Here is an 18,333-nt window from a genome sequence, read left to right as displayed (position 1 = left end):
AGCCCATATCCCTCTAAGCCTCACCCCTCCATGTACCTATCCAAGTGCTTCTTAAACGATACTATTGTATCTCATTCCATATACTCGTCACCCTCAGCATGAAAAAATTGTTTCTCCAGTCCCTTTAAATCTTTCTCCTCTCACCCTAAACCTATGCCCCCTAGTTTTGGACTTCCTACCCTGGGGAAAAGACTGTTACATCCACCTTATCTATGCCTCTCATAATTTTAACACTTCTATAAGGTCATCCCTCATTCTCCTGTAATCCAAGGAATAAAGACCTAGCCTGGCCAACCTCTCCCGATAACTCAGGTCCTCCATTCCTGGCAACATCCTTGTAAATCTTTTCTGCACTCTTTCCAGTTTAACCACACTTTTTCTATAACAGGGTGACTAAAACTGTGCAGTGCTCCAAGTGCAGCCTCACCCATGACTTATACAACTGCAACATAATGTCCCAACTCCTGTACTCACTGCCCTGACTGATGATACCGGTACTAAGCAATCTAATGAGATTTTAACAGCAGTAAAAATACAGGAATATGCTTTTTTTTAATGGGAATTCCTCCCTTTCACAGAGACTTTAGCCTGGTTCACTCCTAAGAATCATTTCATTTAAAATCATTGTGTTCCCTGAATACAGGAGGAGTGATTATGCTGATTTTTCATTTGTTATTTTGCCTTCTCTTTGGTCTTCCATTGCTAAGAAACACATTTGGAAGCTCTGAACAATCTGGACTTTCTCCTTAGCCCATGCAGCTCCAACACAAAATCACCTTTTGTGAAAGTTACCTTGTCAGTAATGCTCCATATAACTACAAAACTTCATCCAAGCAGGGGAGAGATGTGCAAGAAAATCAAGTCTGTTCAAGCATCAGATAGACTTGATGACTGATCTTCTGAACCTTTTAATTTAAATTCAGTGAACTACAACTGTCCTGAATATTCATGATTCTGGTTTCCCCAAGTGACAAAAGTCTTAAATAAATCCTCTCTCCTTATTACCATGGTTGAAACTCAGAAGTGCTTCCTTTCACTCATGGTTATATCACAGCAGATTCCTATTGATTCAAAGAAAAAAGAAAAGCATGTTTTCCTTAGAACGGTTGTGTGTTGGATGATAATCATGCAAGAGCTGATGGAAGTTTTCACTGAAATAAAGAAATTACATCATCAGAACTAACTTGCTTTAGGACACTGAAATCTACCTTTGCTAGCAACCCTTTGGTTCCCTGACTTGCTTTGTTCTAGTCATTCCATATATCAGAATCTAGAATCTCCATCTGGAGTATGATTTCCTGTAATGAGCTGTAATTTTGCAAAGAAATAGAGAGTATCTGTGCTGCGTGCTGATCTACATAAAACTGCATTTCTAAATAATGAGAATACCAACCATCACATGACAGATATTTCATGGAATATAATAGAACTGATTTGGGGGCTGTATTTAAATACATTGGCATTAATTTATAATAAAACTTATTATGCATATGCAGATGTAGTTACAGTGATATATTTAGTTAGTTGTGAAATCAAATCTGAGCACAGCCAAAGCCTTTTGTTTAAAATTTCAGTAATGATCATTGCCAATGCATGCTGTGTTTTAACTGCTAATACCATAATGCTTTCATGCAAAAGATTACATGCAAGTAAGTGTGGATGAAATGAGATTACATTTTAAAAAAAGACAGTCACATTGTGGTTTATTTTAGTCAATGGGTGTTTGTAAATCTAAACTAATTAGTACTGAACAAACAGTCACGGTGCTATGAATGAAGAAATTATAAAATAACATTATTTATTCTGGAATTGCTTTTTGAAAAACAGCTATTACTTGTACATGTTAATTTTTATTGTTTTAATTGGAATTAAAAGGTGTTTTGGCCGAATGGATTTGATTTCAGTTCTAACAAAATAGAGACTAGTAAAATACATTAATTATTGATACCACCTTCAAATGTGTACTTTTAGTTTAAAGAAGATTTTACATTCTCGAAGGACAACTTGCTTTTGTACATGCCCTTTCACGTAGTAAAATACACCAAAGGACAGGGGCATAATCAAGTCGAAAAAAAGACATCAGTAGAAGGAGTCTCCTTTAAAGAGATGGAGAACCAAAGGGGAATGAGAGGATTACACAAGAGGCCATAGATGGAAGAGTGCAGAAATCGGGAATGTAACAGAAATTGAAAGGACAAGACATGAAATAATTCATAAAATGAGAATTTATCAACTGACTCACAGGAGAACAAGGAAGTTTGCAAAAACATTGGGGAAACTTGAGAAATAAAAGATTTTTTTTATTATTCACACATGAGATTGGCAGCAAGTCTAGAATTCATTGTCCAGCAATTTCCTTTGAAATGATGGTAGTAAGATACTGCCTCAAATTGATTCCAAGCATGGAGAGGTGACGATATTCCCATAGTACCATTAAAGCACCAAAATATTTGAGAAAATACAAATGACAATCTGTGGAAAGTTAGGATGATGTGCAGTTTGGATTGGGACTTAAAGGTAGTGGTATTCCTGTGTGCCTGCTGCCCTGGTCTTGCTAGGTCATGGGTGGAGTGGCAATAAGGAGGGCTACTTTACCCTGGACCATATTGAATCTCTTGACTGCTGTTGCAATTACACCCGTCTGGACAAATCAAGTCTATTTCATTATACAACTGACTTGTACTTTGCAAATGATGGATATGTTCTGTCAAATCAGGAAGTGAGTTATTCATCAAGGAACAGCCAGCATCTGGTCTGCTCCTGTAGCCAAAGTAGTTAAGTGGCTCCCATTAGATCTCTGGTTAATGGTGACCCTTGCATCCACCAAAATATTGACAGTGGGACATTTGGCAATTTTTAGCAAAGAACTCCAGCCCCAAAAGCTAAGCTGATTTTTAGAAATAAGAACAAACCTCTGTGCATAACTGACCTGATTAAGTTGAGGAACCATGGTTGACCTGGGGCACACTGGTTCAAAGAAAAGATCAGACCCAGGCCTACCATCAACTTGTCATATTATGCATGACAAATGAAAAATCTGCAGATGCTGTAAATATGAAATAAAAAAGGAAATGCTGGAAACATTCAGGTGGTCAGGCAGTAACTGTGAAGTTCTAAAGGGTCTTCAACCTGAAATGTTAACTCTGTTTCTCTTCATACAGGTGCTGACTGACCTGAATATCATTTTCAGCATTTTCTGTTTAAATTTAAGAAATTGATGGCATGCGATAGCTACCAGGAATGACAGGGCAAGAGACAGAGCAAATTAAAAGTATGACCTGGAGAGATAAGAGACTGCAGATGATGGAGTGTTGCTCCACAGATGCTGCCTGGCTTTGAGTTCCTCCGGAGGCTATTTTTTCACTAAAACATGACCGGATATATGGCGGATAGAGCAGAAACATCTCAAAACTGCATGACCGGATATATGGCAGATAGAGCAGAAACATCTCAAAACTGCATGACCGGATATATGGCAGATAGAGCAGAAACATCTCAAAACTGGTAGTATCCATAAAAAAACTAACATTCATGGACTCCATTCTATTTCCTAGTTCTTTAATCTCTGTTCGTATCTTCTCTGATGAAGAGACATTTCAAACACTTGTTTCTGAGATAGCATCCTTTTTTTCCTAAACTGTGGCTTCTGCTCTTCTGTAGTTTACAGAGCCCTTGACCATATCTCATCTATTTCCAAACATCTAACCTCGCCCCCTTTCCTGATCAGAATAAGGATAATGTTCATCTGGCCCTCATCTTTCACACCACCAGCCTCAACATTCAGTATTTCATCCGTGGAAATACCTTCAATGAAATTCCACCATCAGATGCACCTTCCTCTTCCCTTTCACCATTCCAGAGGGACTATTCCCTTTGCAATTCCTCCATTTCCACAGCCACTCCCCTTCTAAGTGCAATTTCCTATGCTCTTTTACCACTTCCCTTCCCACTATCCATGGACCCAGTCCTTTGAGGTGTAAAAGCAATTTGCTTATTCTTCTTCCAATCTAGTGGATTGCAATTAATACTGAAGAAAACAAATGCACATTGGGCTTTGCCAAATACCTCTTCAGTCTGGAAAGGCAATCCTGAGCTTCCAATTGTCTTTCATTCTCACTTCAACCAAACTGTCTGAAGGTCAATGTATGCTTGAAGATCAGCAACTCTTCTACCACCTGGACACATTGCAGCCCTTGGAATGCGATATCAAATTCACCAATTTCAGATAACTCACTTTTTCAGTTTGTATCAGAGCTATCCACCTGGGCTTTAAGGTTATCCATCCATCAAATTAGTTCAGTTTTTCTCTTTCCATTGATGCTGCCAGATCTACTGGGCATTTCTCCTTTGGTTTCATATCTCAGGAACAGTGCTCATCCATGTTTCACTGTTTTAATGTGTGCCTTTGTCTGTTTTTTTCTCTCTCTCTAACTGCACACACTAATCTATTAACCAGATAACTCAATAAGGAGAGAGCTACTGTGACCATTAATGATATGGTGCATTGTACAATATAGCACTGATATTCCCTGCACAAAACTGGAAAGATCATGAGGCTTATAAGTCAGTCACCATTACAGTTACTGCTACTGAAAACATGGTCCCACTTCATCTCTTTGGCTGCATTTTGAGGTATACTTCCATCAGCATCTCAAGGTCAAAGTGGAATCTCAAACATTAAGTTCTGCTAAAATCAGTACTCTTTAATGACTAAATAATAGAAGCCCAGGAGCCCAATTTTATGGCCTATGGATATGTGTCTAAGTTGCTGATTGACTACTCTGGTGGACAGTTCTCTAATAGAGACAAAAATCCTATGGGCAGAGGACTTTACAGCTTTTACTGGGATGAGTGTGTCTTCGTTATGTCTGGTGCCCCAGTTCATGCGAGGTGGTCTTTTCTACACTTATTTGACTTGGCTCTTTAGTACAATTGGATGGTTAGTTTCCTAGGTCATTTCAGAAAGACATTAAGTTTCACAGATAGGCCAGACCAATTACGGATATATTTGGTGAGCTTCAAGCAAGCAAATTTATTGATCTAATGTACCTTTTTTTTTAGAATGACTTCATACACATCTTTTATGCATGTTCCCATGAGAATTAATTATAGTGTCAGCAATTGTTGATGTGTTTGAGAGAAAAAAACAAGCATTTCAGAAATGTCTCATATCTCTCTTTGCAGTTCTGGCATGATGTTTATTGATAATTTTCACCAAGGTGATTTGCTAGCACATCAATTACCAGACTTCATAAAGTATCCCACTGTCTCACTGTATTTTTTTTAATACTGAATAAAGTACTCAACATTTTTGATCTTGCTAATTGGTTACACCAATCTCCCCAAATTGCAAGATATTAAAATCACCATCTGTACAGTTTAAAGGGAGAACTGTAAAATGAATTTACATTATAGGGAAAATTGACAAATAACACATTGTGATTTCAAGCACAGTAGTTTATGATTGTTTTAAGAATAAGCTCTGCAGTATTTTCAACACAAGGTTTTTTGTTTGATTACTACTGCTATCTTCCAACTCCATGATATAATTAATCTTCAGCATGTCATCAACTATTCTTATTATGTATAAGATGCTCTTTATATGCTGTCATCTCTTTGCTAATGGCAATGACCTGTGAAGTTATAACATGTGAATGTATTCATTTAATGGCATCTTATTCAGGTAAAAGTGATATCTGTAATATGCAGTCCATAAAGATAAATTAATCTTTTCAAAGGCAGTTTTAGGGAATTATACATGTGATACAGTGTTATAGCATTAACTATATTTAACACTATTTTATGTGGTGTGAAAATCGAATGGACAAGTTTACTGCATTGATCTGAATTAAATGTACTGTCTACAATTTATGAGTAGATATAGATTTCATCAACTGTCACTATTCCCCAATCATTCAATTAAATGAAAGCAAAGCAATTCTGGCTGATTAAGATATTATTATAAAAGCATATGCCTGAAATTTCGATGGAGGTCCTATTGATGTGTGTGGATGTTGGGGAAAAAAAATCTATTTGTGCTATTTCTATTAAATTTCAGTATCCTTGCTGAATTAAAGTCAGAACATTACAAGCATTTTACTCATGACATCAGTTAAGGTAAGCCTTGCTTTTCAAACAGACCGAAGATAATAAAATCCTACCTCATCAATCAATCCACAGCCTCAAAAGATGGGTCTTGGGGCCTTTACTGAACCATCCATATGACATTTCATCTTGTGACACAGGGGCTAAAACTTATAGGGATTGGCTGAGTAGTGGGGTGGGGGAAGGAGGGGGTACCTGCAACATTATACTTCACTCAAATACAGTATATATTTTTGATAACAGATGACCAGTTATGGCTATAACAGGTTCTGCTAGGAATTTATGTTATACTTTTTATTTAACTTTACTGTTCAGCACTTTTTTAAATTGACTGTGTTTTACAGTAATTGTGTACTTTAATTTCAGTCTGCTAACACCTATAAATCACTTTCAACCTTCCTGCTCTTCACCTCACTTTCTCTCACAATTAACTGCATAACACGTTGCACTTAGCACTTGGTTCCTCAAAAATCTTACCTCATTATATCGTACCACAAAGGAAAATCAGAACACCAGTAGTCATTTCAGTCCCTCAAGTCTTTAAATGTGAAAGCAAAGGGCTATACTCTCTTGTAATGAAGCCTCTTCAAATATGACATGAAGAGGCTTCACGACAAGAGAGTATAGCCCTTCTTATTATTAGTTAAAGTTTCTTTATAATTAAAAGTCTGATCTGATTACATAAAAATATTTTTGCCTTCTGGTATATGACATTAAAATGGTTTTTGCAATCTCCCAAACACTGTTTCATAAAGCTCAAAAATGAATAGAAAATTCATTACTTCCAATTCCAAAACAGCACCAACTGGGCTCCTGCATATATTGCTATTCTTTTTCATGAAATTTGTTGTTCTGATGACATCTTTCCTCACAGCCCTTAACTCAGGAAGTCATCCTTAAAAGAGTCAAATCACAAAATAATGAACTCCCTTTCATCTGCTAGGGTGTTGTCAAGCAATGAGTGCATGCCACAATGATTAAAAAAAAAGGTTAGAGTCGTCACAGGGGCCTGAGGAGCCCACACAGATTTCTGAAGAAGTGTGTGCACTGGACACTGCTTCCATGTGCAAAGGACACTGAAGGCAAGAAGTTACCAAGCATCTGTAAGGCTCAAGGTCTCTCTTGAACGTTTGCACTTTTTGAAGTCCTGACATGTGGCCAAATGCCCCTTCCAGACATTAATTCAAAAGCCTCTTTTATCAAAAATGAAATGTTCCTCACAGTGCTAGTGTAAACAAATGTCTTGTACCAATAGGTCCTTTCTTCCCAATGACGAACATTAAGAAGCTCAGAAACGTGCACAAACTTGGTTAACGTTTCATTATTTCAAGTTTAATGTACACAAGGCACTTAGGTACTGTACATAAAAAAATTGAAGGCCTTAAACTTCACTATATCGATTTCAAATTTAACTCATTTTTTTGAGGAAAAGAAGTAAAGATATTAGGAACATTAAGACATTAACACGGCTATAATATCAACTTTCATATAGTCAAAAGTTATCTCATATTCATCATTTCTGCACTGAATTCAATATAAGTGGTCCTATCAAATAACTATATATTGGCCCAGACCGATCTCAGATTGCAATCTCTTTTCAATAATTAGTTTACTCATCCTTTGAAATTGTAAGTTTTATAGACTTACTGCAAATGATTTAAAAAAAAACAACAGCCATTTTGACAACAACCAACATCCATAATTCTGATTAATTCTCACCATTACATAGTTAGGAAAGAACATATATTCAGCTGAAAATACCATTCAGCCAATTTGGACTGATTGGATTTGATTTGGAAAATTAGAAGTTTAGCCCAGTTTCAATAATTTGCTCTGCAAAACCTGGTATAAAAGTGATTCACAACATTAAAATGTTTTACCTGTTTCCTAGAGATATATTTCTTTTAGCTAAATTACAACTATGAATAATTAATGATGCATGTAAACAAACTCCAATTAAGTTCTGTGCGAGTTTAGATATTTCAAAAGGAACATTTGTGAAATAAGTGTCAGTCGTGACATTCAATGAATTAGCAAGAGGGGCAGATACATCTAAATTTGCTTGCTTTCATTAAAGAACAACTCCAAATTCAAATTTTAATTGACTTGCTTCGAATTAGGTTTATTTATTCATCCTCCTCGCCATTAAAAACATATCAACGGCAAGTGCGTGGGAATTCATAATTGTACAGCAACAATCCATTTATAATTGGAAAATATGGACCCAGAAATATGATGAGCCCTTGGCAACCATCATTACTGGAGTGCTAAAAATGCAGCAATTTACAATGAGGATACCCACCTCACCGCAAGCAAAAATGATAATCTCACGCTGAATCTCCCTAAAATAGATCATGAAAATATAGATTTGCACCATTAATATAAACTTATCTTGACACCACCATTTAAGGCTGATAATTCATGATGTTAATGAGGTACTCGATGGTACTGAAGTGTCTCTCATTATGGAGATCCAGAAAGCAAATAATGAAATTGTGGAATATAAATGCTTCCATATGTTATTTATTTTGCTCTTGCTATTTTTATTTCTGACTTTTAATTCTCTTAATCTATTCTTATTCTTTGCTTTGCTTTATTAATTTGTGTCTATTTATTCATCTTAGTTCTTTCTTTGTTTTTGATAGTCTTTAAATGAAATTGGCTGAGATAGGACGTTGAAACAGATGTTCAGGAGATGTTGGGCAGCTTGATAACCTCGCATCAATTTGCATTGCCAGCAATTTGTGGCAAAAGTATAATATAATCTGAAGCATATGACAAAGCATTCAATTGGTTGCTATGAGGTGTATTTTTGGTTTTGTTCTTTCTGCTAAGAAAATCTTCTTTTCATACTTTGCAACTCATATTGTGCATCCAAACTGTTGCATTTTCCTTCATCCCCCATGTCTTCCAAACTTCCTGGGATTATTGATTTTCAACAAGGGACCAAGTTCTCTTAGACATTATTTTTCATAATGAGACTGGGTTAATTAACAATCTCGTGGTAAGGGACCATTTGGGGAAAAGTGATCTCTGAAGCTTGAGAAAAACAGAGGTAAGAGCACAATGAGAATCTTGAACTTAATTCAGGACAATTGTATGGGTTTCAGCAATGTATTGGCTAATGGTAGATTAGGAAATTAGATTAAAAGATTTTTTAATGTATAAACAATAGAAGTATTTCAAAACAATTCAAAATTCCAAACAAATATATATTCAATTAATAAATAAAAATCCATGAGAAAAATGATCCATTACAGTTTAGGAGGTTATGGATCATATTACATTAGAGGATGTTTAGTAAACCTGAAATCAGTGCAGGAAATGCTGGGAATATTCAGCAGGGTAAGCAGTATTTGTGGAGGCAGAGTTAATTACCAGAAGAGGAGATGTGGCCTGGGTAATAATCAGCCATGATCATATGTAATGGTGGGCCAGGCTCAAAGGGCTGAGTGGCCTTCTCCCATTCTTATGCTTCAGGTTAATAACCATTCACCTGAGTATTCTGATGAAAGATCATTGACCTGAAATATTAACTCTCTTCCTCACTCCACAGATGCTGCCTGACCTGCTGGTATGTCTAGCATTTTCTGTTTTTACTTCAGACTTCCAACATCTGCAGGGATTTTTTTGAATGCAGATAAGTCTGGAAACCTGCAGAGTTTTTGGAAGCAGCAACAAATAATCAACAAAAAAAGCAGAGAAAGAAAAGATTAATTATGGACATTACTTATCAAGAAATATAAGGATTGTAAAGTAGAAGAGTAGCAGAAATAAATCAAGATCCCATGGATACAAATGCCAGGAGAAATTATAATGGGGAGTAATAGAATAAGCTGAGGTATGAAGCAAATATTCTTTTATCTTTCTTCACAGCCAAAAATCAGTGTAGTAGAAATGGAGGGGAACCTTGCCACTGAGGACAAAGGACTGGAGAAAGTAAGGACTAATTGCAGAGATAATGGATGTATTAGTGACTATCTTCAATAATCCTTAGGTTTGAGAACAATCCCAACAGAATGAACGGTAGGGAAGTAAAACTTATCACTTAGAAATTAAGGGAAAGAGGATAGAGGTAATTATAGGCCAGTTAATAATGTCTGAAAACTCGTCAGCAAAATGCTGGAATCTATCATTAGGAATGCAGTAAATCACAAAATGATTATGCACAGTCCAGAGTGGGTAGGTTAGAGTGCGGGAGGGGAAGTGAAAACATTCATTAGATTAGTTTCTGGTTTGAGAGGTAATTCTATCAGAAAAAATGAATAAGATTGCCTATATTCATTGGAATTTAAAAGAATAAGAGGTTATCTCATTAAGACATAAGATTCTCAGAAAGATTGTCAGGGGACATGAAACATGCTTCCTGTTGCAGTGCAGCTATTCTACAGAACAAACTGATGTACTGAATTTGGAGTGAACCAAGGTCATCCCAAATTCAGTTATCAAGCAGCAGCACATGGACAAATCTTGTGTATGTGCACACTTGGAAGCTGAGCTTCAAGTCAATGTCAACTGTTTCACTGAAACATACACAAGAATGGACCTTACTCTTAACATCTGCTAAACAAAGATCCTCTATCATCCTGCTTCAACTGTACAATACCAGTCCACAACAATAAAAATACACAACGAGAGTTTGAAAAACATATAGTGCTCCCCATATCTCACAAGTCACCAGTCAACAAAGGTGAAATTCACCACTCACTTTGGAAGCATGAGGGATTGTATGTTTGATGATCAAGACTACAAACCTGGCACAAAGACCGTGGTCTATCAGGCAGCAGTAATCCCTATCCTCTCCTTTGCTTTTGAGCCACTGACCATGTTATGGATTAGGTTACTATTTGGTGAATGTCCCTTTAAGACATAGTACAGTAGAGTGTGTGTGCGTGAGAGACGTTATTACGACAACAACAGGAGATAATGATGTGCTGACGTTTTGGTTCAGTCAGAGTCAGAAGGAAGAGAGAGAGGGACACTGTCTGCTGGTCTCTGTATTGATGGATGAAAAACAATAACTGTGTCTGTCACTACAGCCACGTATGGATTTTTGGAATAATCCATTGGAGTCCACTTTGTCGTTAACCTGTAGAAGGAAACAGGTATTTGTGTGGACGGCCACGTCTCGAATGCTTTTCGGGATGGCAGATACTTCGGAACAAAGCAGTGGAGATCATCAGTGACTGAGGTGTCATATGGGTTCCATCATGGAACATTTGGATTTCGTAATGTGCTATTTTCTCTCTACAGACACAGTTATTGTTTTTCATCCATCAATACAGAGACCAGCAGACAGTGTCTCTCTTCCTCTCTCTCTTTCTTCTGACTCCAACTGAACCAAAACGTCAGCACGTCATTATCTCCTGTTGTTGTCATAATAACGCCACACACACACACACATACACACACAACTGTATTATGTCTTAAAGGGACATTCACCAAATAGTAACCTAATCCGTAACAACCACCTACAAGAAGCACCTCAATGCATTGGAGAGATACACTGATGCTTTTTCACAAAATCTTCCAAATCCACCTGCTAGCAAACAACATCAACAACATCTCTCAGGCCAATATCCTTACACAAGGGTCCTAATTACAGAGAACTATGTAGCTACAGAAGCTAATTGCAACTTCAGACATCCCATGGAAGGTGAATTCAAGGTGTGGGCTAGTTCAAGCCCATGACCCCATCAACACTCTGACTGAATGGTTAAATAGGTGCAAAGGATTGCTTGGCCTACTCTAGCTTTTATTTCTTGCATTGTTAGTTTGACATGATCATAAGGGGTGATTGTAGTTAAACTTAGATCTTCGAAGAGGACTAGTTACTTGATATCAAGCTTTAAAAATTGGGGCTGACATAATCAGCTCATCCATTCTTCTCAGAGGCCAACACATTACAAAATGGCTAGGGTGGAAAGAACTGTCTGACATTGAAAGCTATAATAAAATAAGAAGCATTCATTCTTGATTGCGACTTCACAGAAATTTCACGATGTAAGTTCCCTTGATTATTAAAACAAAACATATGCTGAAGGACTCTTATTTTAGTACGAAAACAGAAAACAAGAGAAGAAAGCAAAAACCTCATGATTAATTACCTGAGTCATAACGTCTCTCGTGGTTGTTGACCTCCCCTTCCTGGTGGTGGTAGTGGCCATGGTGGTTGTAGTTTCCATAATGGTAGTTGATACTTCCGGTGGCTTTGATGTGGTTGTTGTTTCTGTTGTCATCGAGGACACTTCCCCTACTAATCTCACATTTCCTTCTATTCTGATGTTTGGGTCACTTTCAGCTGCCATATTAAGCACTTTCAAGCCATTGTAGTACAGGCCAGTTAACTGACCCTGGAATGGACGAGCTTTATCCTTGCCACCAATTTTTATAGTTGCTTGGCTATTGAAGATTGTAAGCTGCCGTCCTGCGAAAACATCGTTACATATATAGGAAAAATGTTGAATGTGGACTTAATTAAATTAGGAATTTTATTATACATTTATGTGAAGTAACAAATAATTTATGAGATGATTAAGGACTGCAATAAATTACTGAAGAATATTATGAATAGTAATTTATTGCTCTGATGGAAAATATGAGATGTAGGATTTCAGTAAATATTTTCCTGGAGTAATTTAATTGTTTTGGTTGCTTAAAGGGCAATCAGATCTGCTTCTTTCTATTTACCTTTGTAGAGCATTCTTTCAAATGCAATTTTTACGGAATTTGGAGTACATAAAAATACTGGAAAATGTTGCTTCACAAAAATAATAAGACATATTTTAAGAGCACATGAGAATGTTTGATTGCCTTCCAGCAAGCCTACCTTTGGTTCGAAATGAAAACAAAACTGTCAATGCAGATGCAAACTAACAAGTGACACATAAAATGAGAAAATTATGTGAAACATTTCACTCCAACAGAACAAACCTTTTCAACAGTACCACTTCTTGATTTTGTGACAAAAATCATTTATTATATTTTTAAAGGGTTCAGTTTTAGCACAGCAAAAGCATGCAGCAAATGTAAGTTTTTATTGTTAACTTCTTTTCATACTATAATTCCTTCAAATGTTTGAAGTAAACGTTAAAGGGACTTCAGATCTTCTTTCCAATTCACATGAAGCACTATTTAAGTTATATATAGTTTAAAAGGACGTTGTTGCAGAATGTAAACATGGATCACTGCTAACTGTACATCCTTTAATGACTAAATTTAGACATAGTAAACATATTCTGTACAGGATTTATCACTGTTTGTTAAATGTCTAGGATTAATGTTGTACATTGATCACAATTAGAAGACTATATTTAACAGTCCCTTTAACCTTAAGTTAATGGGGTATGCTTATTAAACTGCTGATACTTCATAATGGGAAAAGAATTATTCAACACGCAATGCAATAATTCTAACTATCGTTTAAAACATTGTGTTTTATTTAATTTTACTGGCAATTTATATTTTAAGTTTATTAGTGTTACAATCCAACACTACTTGGTTATGTTCAAATTATTTTTTATTTGAAGTTTTAATCAATGTTTTTACCTTTGTCGAGTAGCCAATCATCAACTACTCGACCAAGTCGATATGGGATTCGCTGTCTAGCAATCGCCAGGCGTTCGTTATCATTGTTTCCTTTAAAGTTTAAAGAGACATTTCATTGGTTAAAATCTGTAAGGTCAAAGGTTAAAGGTTAATACTTAAATCTTGAGCTATACAGTTGTCACATGAATTTTGAATTTGGTAGTTTAAGAAATGCTATCTACAACATTTCAAGTTTCAAATTTTTCAGGCAGTTATTTTTTTTTAGCAAACAAAATTATTGTATTAATTAAGAATTAGAAAGCTGCATCGCCATCTAAGTTATTGAAGTTATATTATAGACAAACTGAAAACAACAAATTAAATCATATCATATAACAACTTTACAAAAATATTCATCTGTCTGCTAGTTTTGAAGAGAGCCCATATTAACTAGTTAAATCTTGATTCAATTGTCTGATTTATTTGTGTTCACTGTAATTCTTCTCCATGTTAGTCTCTTAAAAATACTATAAAAACCTAATTCCTGTGACATGCACTTTCGTTCCATGCCTTAACACAGAGCTCATATTAATTTTTCTTTTGTATTCTAAAATTAAAAAGAATACATATTTCAACTAGAAAAGCAGAATGTGGTAACATGAATTCTAATAATTCTTAAAAATTCATTAGACTCATTATCAACAACAATACAAAACCTATTGTGCTCCAATAAATACTACACAAAAACATGTGGAGATAATAATACAGATTTTAATACTAGGTAAATGAGGCTTTGACAAAAGGAGCTGTAAATTTAACAACCCATTTCTCTCCCAGTTGACAGAATGCAACTGATTAATTAAAAAATACAGCAAAGTAATTGAAATATGTTTTGTTCGTTCCTTGCTGAATTAATTTCTACAATTCAAATTATTCTGATTCAGAGAATAATTTTTTATATGCTAAATCTGGACATATTCCACAGAGATGACACACACACATACACACAAATAACCAGAAAGTCCATCTGATTTAAGTTATTTATGTGCATTCAAAGTTTTATGACTTTGCTATTCCATTAAGATAATGTTATATGAAGTTTTCCAAATCTCTTCTCGAGTCACTCAGACCTGTAGCTCTTGGCTAAATAGCTGAAGCGATGAAGCTGATTGGTCAACTTTCAATAAGTTATCATAAAGAATTATGTTATTCCCTCAAGGAGACCACACCAATGATGAGACACCAACAGAGTAGCTGCAATTGTGACATAATTCAGTAACTCTTTTCAAATTTTAAATAATTAAACAGGAACAACTATCTGCCACACGACACAATTAATCTCTGATATAACCAGACCAATTATTCTCAGAATTATCACACAATTGCAAGAGCACTCTATTAAAATGTCAAAACTTCAATAGGCAATAAATATGGCCTTACTACAATTAGCCAGAATAATAAAAATAACTCAATAAATAATATAATGCAGTTTGTGAGAAAGAATGTATATTCATGTTTATTTACTGTTTTCTTTTTGGATATTTTGCTGACCTATAATTGCCTGTGAAGTCTGTGTCTCTATTTATAAAGTATTCCAGCAAACACCTGAGAAATCTCTATTTTCACTCTACCATTGTCAAAGTTTATATTGCTTTGTCTGAGTGACATGCCTCATCTATTATTGTGCATAGGCATTCAAGTTTCTGGCATGAAATCTGTTTGCTACTTCGGTGGAAGATGACTTGAAAAAGATTTGGTTTGGATAAAAGATGATCATCCAAGGGCTGCGCTATGACATTGCCCTTGCTGATTGAATTCCGCACAGCTCCATTCTTCCACTGAACAGACAATATTTTGTCACATTGTAGTGTATTAATTCTGTATGAACAGGTAGACTTCAAGGGAATACAGTAATTTAACACAATCTCAGAAAGCAGTGAAAATGTGAAAGGTCAAACCTTTGAATCAGAACTAAAATCTTCAGCAGAATTGAGAAAAAGCAGTGAAAAAAGAAATCTTAATCATATCTTCATATCTGTGGGTCAGATGGAATAGACTAGTTATGTCAAGCCAACTGCTGTGTGTTTTTTGCTTTCCCCAGTGTATTATATTGTCACTGCTGAAATCTAATTCTATCTTGCCCTCTCTCAAATAAAGGTGTCAGTCATTTGACATGAAACAGCAGCACCATCATTGAAAGGCAATGAAGGAGACAGATAATAAGTTGTTGGAGCCACATAAGAAAAATATAAAACCCAGAGAATATATTTTACCTTGACAAATACCATTTATATTTTTGTCAATTTTGCTCTAATTATTCTCTTCCTATGCTAGACCTAACTAACATTAATCATCACTGTAACTGTCTTTTTTGTATCATTATGTGTTACATCATCAATGGTGCAGTATTTGATGTATTCTACAAGAAAGAAATCCACTAACATTTACCGCACTGTCTGAAAATGAGTGCCTAATGACATTTTAGCATAATGGATAGTAGCTTATGTAGTAGAAGTGCAAATACAAGTTAAACTACTACATAGTAAGTACAGATTGATGGTTTACTTAGGCACTAATCAAGAGGACCAGAAGAGCCACTAAAAATTGAAAGCTTTATAACATATATTTGAGTGAAAACCTCAATTTATTCTTCAAATGATTGTTATTACAGTGTTTTAATAAACATTATACAGGCATTGGAGGCTGTCCAAAAGAGATTCACCAGGTTAATTCCTGGGAATAAGAGAGCTAACAGAATTAGATTCATGTTCATTAGACTTTAGACGAATGGGTGAATTTATTGAAACATTTAAGACTCGACAGGGGCATGATGGAGTAGATGTTGAGATGTTTCCACATGTGAGAGAATCACAAACAAGAGGACATAGTTACATTAGGCACGGCCATATAAAATTGAGGTGCGCAGGAATTCTCACAGAGGGTACTGCATCTCTGGAAATCTCTACCCTAGAGCATTGCAGAGGCCAGATCATGGGGGATATTTATAGGGCAAGTAGACACATTTTTGAAAGATTATGGAATTGAGGGCTATGGAAACTGGCAAAGAGCTGAGGACTTATGCAGCTTAGCATGATCATGTTGAACAGTGGGGCAGGTTTGAGGGTTGAATGGCCTACTCTTGCACCTATTTTCTTATGTTGTTGTTACGTTTTGATTTTCAGTTCAGTTTTCTGCAGCTGAACACTATTATTGCAGTCCACTTACAATGAAATTCATTCAAAAGAGAAAACAATTCTAGCATTTGTTATTGAGAAGTACCCTAGTGTTGAAACCCAACAATTTTGTCTAATTAATATCAAAACTCTTTAGCTATCTTCTTATGATTAACACTGGGAATTAATGCATTTTTTTCTGCTGTCTCTATTGAATTTCTCAAGCAGATAGCTTCAGAATAAAATAAGTCAAAATGGGGCATGTCTCAAATAAGTAACCAAGATCGTAATTGTTTAAAAGCTGATACCAGAAGATGAATTGAAGCAGTATCACCATGTGACAATGAGTCTGAGGCTGTTAATTCATACAAGGTTCACATTATGTTTACTAATTTTCTATGGTGTAATTTAGACATAAATCTCTCCTGATTTCACTTCAGGGAACTAGTTCACTTAAGTGTTCTAACCATCAAACACAAGTTCAAGTAGTTAACCAAGAAAGGGTGTTGATCTAGATCTCAAGCAAATAGTTCACAATTGATTAACGTTACAAATGAATATATCTTCAGTGCCATCCTATAGTGGGACAGGTTGATATTGTATGAACCTCCCTACAGAATTATAGCAACATACAGATTTAGATCCATGGCTCTCAATGGGATTGGATATCCATTAAGAGACATCAGGAGAAGGCAGGAAGGGGAAAAATCTCACTAAATGTTAATCCTGCCCTCTTTTGTATGCACCCTGAAAGCAAATTGCAAGGTAACATTTACAGTAAGCCACCAGAAATCATTTGGGAAATAGATGGGGAAGAAATGTAAGAATGTATTAATTTTGAGTCATTTAAATTTTAATTTGAATGTGAAATAATGAAAAATGAGCACCTACTCATGGGGAAACTTCACACAGGACTGCCTTAGATGAACAGAGAGCCTGCATCAGGATCTTAGCATTCCGTTAACAGAAACTGAAAGGTGGGGATGGTGGCACTAGTACGTTGTTGACCACATCAACATCCCAGACCTACCCATCCCAAATAAATGTCAAACTGCAGTAGAGTCCATAGATCCTGAATTGGCCTCACCAGCTAAAGTATTCCTTGGGAGACAATCATTCTCACCATTCAGAGATTTTCAGTGCCAATGGAATTGGATGGTTTGGCATTTTTACTGAATCTACAATGTGCTTCCACTGTTTATTAAAATTTGAAGAATAAGGTTAATGAGGAAAGGAAGAGGCTAACTTCATGCCCTTAAGACATCCTAACATGCACAATACCCCATTATGTATGTAACAATTTAATCCTCAGATCATATGTTTCTTCTCATCAAAACATGATTCAACAATTTCATTGAGGTACCATGGACCAATGTCAGGATAACCATATAAATTAATTTTGTTTGTTCCATGAGATATTACTGAATTGTAGTAATTTTACAAAACCTAAAATGGCAGAAGAATGGGCAGATTGAAATAAATGACCTCAAATAATTTCTGTGGCCCATTTCTGTTTACTGAGAGAAGC

The 18,333-nt window shown here is 35.8% G+C and overlaps 1 protein-coding gene across 16 annotated transcripts in view; it reads right to left on the bottom strand.

Annotated features, from left to right (window-relative positions):
- Window positions 1-18,333, bottom strand: part of nrxn1a (neurexin 1a) — a 1,334,105-nt gene that overhangs the window by 106,822 nt on the left and 1,208,950 nt on the right. For 14 of the 16 annotated variants that reach the window (XM_052010794.1, XM_052010792.1, XM_052010793.1 and 11 more), the window contains 2 exons: window positions 13,654-13,743; window positions 12,213-12,532 (listed from right to left, as the gene is read on the bottom strand). In XM_052010794.1, the coding sequence (XP_051866754.1) occupies window positions 12,213-12,532; window positions 13,654-13,743 (410 nt within the window). The remainder of the gene's footprint in view (window positions 1-12,212; window positions 12,533-13,653; window positions 13,744-18,333) is intronic. The other 2 variants (XM_052010804.1, XM_052010806.1) reach the window with 1 other exon arrangement.

This window comes from Pristis pectinata, chromosome 3 (assembly GCF_009764475.1).
Source record: "Pristis pectinata isolate sPriPec2 chromosome 3, sPriPec2.1.pri, whole genome shotgun sequence".
In the NCBI taxonomy this organism is placed as follows: Eukaryota; Metazoa; Chordata; class Chondrichthyes; order Rhinopristiformes; family Pristidae; genus Pristis; species Pristis pectinata.
This window is presented reverse-complemented; position numbering and strand designations above follow the sequence as displayed.